General features: G+C 36.8%; 1 protein-coding gene across 1 annotated transcript in view; it reads right to left on the bottom strand.

Annotated features, from left to right (window-relative positions):
* Positions 1–2,511, bottom strand: part of LOC106868471 (cell death abnormality protein 1) — a gene marked incomplete at its 3' end in the record, with an annotated part of 329,389 nt that overhangs the window by 85,347 nt on the left and 241,531 nt on the right. Inside the window, exon 6 of the mRNA XM_052966721.1 lies at positions 1,903–2,037. Within this exon, the coding sequence (XP_052822681.1) occupies positions 1,903–2,037 (135 nt within the window). The remainder of the gene's footprint in view (positions 1–1,902; positions 2,038–2,511) is intronic.

The raw sequence follows: 2,511 nt of genomic DNA, 5'->3' as shown, positions 1-2,511 counted from the left end.
GTGTGTGTGTGTGTGTGTGTGTGTGTGTGTGTGTGTGTGTGTGTGTATGTGTGTGTTGCAAAAAAAAACTCACTGCTCAGTATTTAGGTAGGGTGTATCAATTTCCTATGGTGTCTCTGTCTCATGTCATAGTATTTACTTTCCACCACCCAACAAGGTAAAACTGAAGGTTATTTTCAGATTGAATTTACAAACATTCACAATAACAACGCTCACACTTTACAAGGCCTTACTTTTGAACAAAACCAGATTATTTTTATCCATCATTCCCTGGCCTTGTGTGACTGGATGAAAGACAGCAGAGGGCTCTTACGAAGAAATATCAACTGTGCATGATTTGTGTGCTATGGGAAACCTGCATGGTTTTCATGTCGCAGGCAATTGAAATTAAACCCATATATGTGTGTGAGTGTGTGCGTGTGTGTGCGTGTGTATGAGTATGTGTGTGAGTGTGCGTGAGTGTAATTTCAGTAGCATATATATATATGTATGTATATGTATGTATGTATATATATATATATATATATTGAATCTATATCTAAACCGTCTATATATATATATTAGCTGTGTGGTAAGTAGCTTGCTTACGAACCACATGGTTCCGAGTTCAGTCCCACTGCGTGGCACCTTGGGCAAGTGTCTTTTACTATAGCCTCGGGCCGATCAAAACCTTGTGAGTGCATTTAGTAGACGGAAACTGAAAGAAGCCTGTCGTATAAATGTATATATATCTATGTGTGTGTGTTTGTCCCGCCAACATCGCTTGATGCTGGTGTGTTTACGTCACCGTAACTTAGCGGTTCGGCAAAAGAGACCGATAGAATAAGTACTAGGCTTACAAAGAATAAGTCCTGGGGTCGATTTGCTCGACTAAAGAGCGGTGCTCCGGCATGACCGCAGTCAAATGACTGAAAGAAGTAAAAGAGTATATATAGGTATGTATGTATGTATGTATACACAGAATGCCAGAATATTCTGTATTAAAACAGTATTAATATAAGATATCAATCAGCGAGCAAGAATATATTGATCACTCATATATGCATAAGATCAGACTTCTGGGAGAAAGGATCAATTCATTAAACTGATACTTTACATGAATAGTATTATTTCATACGCCTAATAACGGGTTCAAGGTCTAGCACATTGCCAGCAATTTCGGGGGAAGGTTAAGTCGAATAAATCGATTCTAGTGCTCAAATAGTAATTATTTTATCGTCCACGAAAGGCTCAAAAGTAAAGTCGACAACGGTGAAATCTGAACTCAGAACGTAAAATGGGAAGAAAAATCGCTGAGAATTTTGTCCGGGGCTGTAACGATTCTGCATGCTCACCGCCTTACAGATAAGAATATATTGATTTCAAATTTTGACACATGGCAAGCAATTTTGTGGGAGCGGTAAGTCCGTTACATCTTCCCCAGTTCTCAAATGGTACTTATTTTATCGACTCCGAAAAGATGAAAGGAAAAGTCGACCTGGGTGAAATTTCAACCCACAGCGTAAAGACGGATGAAATGCTGCTAAGCATTTTGTCCGGTGTACTAACGGTCACAAACTTCAGGAGAGGCTAATTTGATTACATCGACGCAGTGGAATTGGTACTTATTTTGTCAACCATGAGATGATGACGGGCAATATAGACCTCGGCGGTATTTGGACTCAGAACGAAAATTCTAACAACTCGTTGTCTTGGACAATGTAAGTTATGAAAGTAAGGAATCGCGGACGACTTGCTGACTGTCAACATGTACCATGTCTTTCGATTATTCTTCAAGGTTCGAGAATCGAACACATTGCTTTACGATCGTGAACCCCACAGCCATAAGCATCAGGCCACATGCCTTTATAACACCAAACATACAACAGCGAAAAGTGAATAATATAGGTTTATGACACTTACGAAAGTTGCAATGCTGAAAATCTTCACTGGGTTGAAATCCTTCAAGACAAACACACTTCCCTTGATCACATGTACTGTTGGCAACAGCTTCCATACAATCTTCTTTCGTTTGGCAATTATTGTCTCCAATTTTTCCTGTAGGAAAATAGAAAAATTAAAATTATATTATCTCCAACCACATTTAGTTGATATTTAAAAATTAAAGACAAGCGAAATATGAATATTTAACATGATATTTCAATACAACGCATTTTAATTGCATGATAACTTAATTTCAACACAAAACCAGAATATAGTGCATTATGCATATAAATGACACAAGATTTCAACAAAAGGCATATAAATATAGTCATCAACGCATATTATATTATATGCAACAAGAATATATAGAATACATTCATAAAATAATCAAGGGATAAAACTAAAATGGTGGTCTGAAAATAAGAAAGAGAAATATGTAAGTGGAAATATTTTAGTATAATAATCACAAAACTTCAGTAAGTAAAATACATGTGCAAATATTAGCGATGTCAGGAATATTGTTAAACGAAATATTGTGCATAGTACGTATGTGTATGCACCACATAAATACACACATGTGATATATAT

This window comes from Octopus bimaculoides, chromosome 3 (assembly GCF_001194135.2).
Source record: "Octopus bimaculoides isolate UCB-OBI-ISO-001 chromosome 3, ASM119413v2, whole genome shotgun sequence".
NCBI classification, from domain to species: domain Eukaryota; kingdom Metazoa; phylum Mollusca; class Cephalopoda; order Octopoda; family Octopodidae; genus Octopus; species Octopus bimaculoides.
This window is presented reverse-complemented; position numbering and strand designations above follow the sequence as displayed.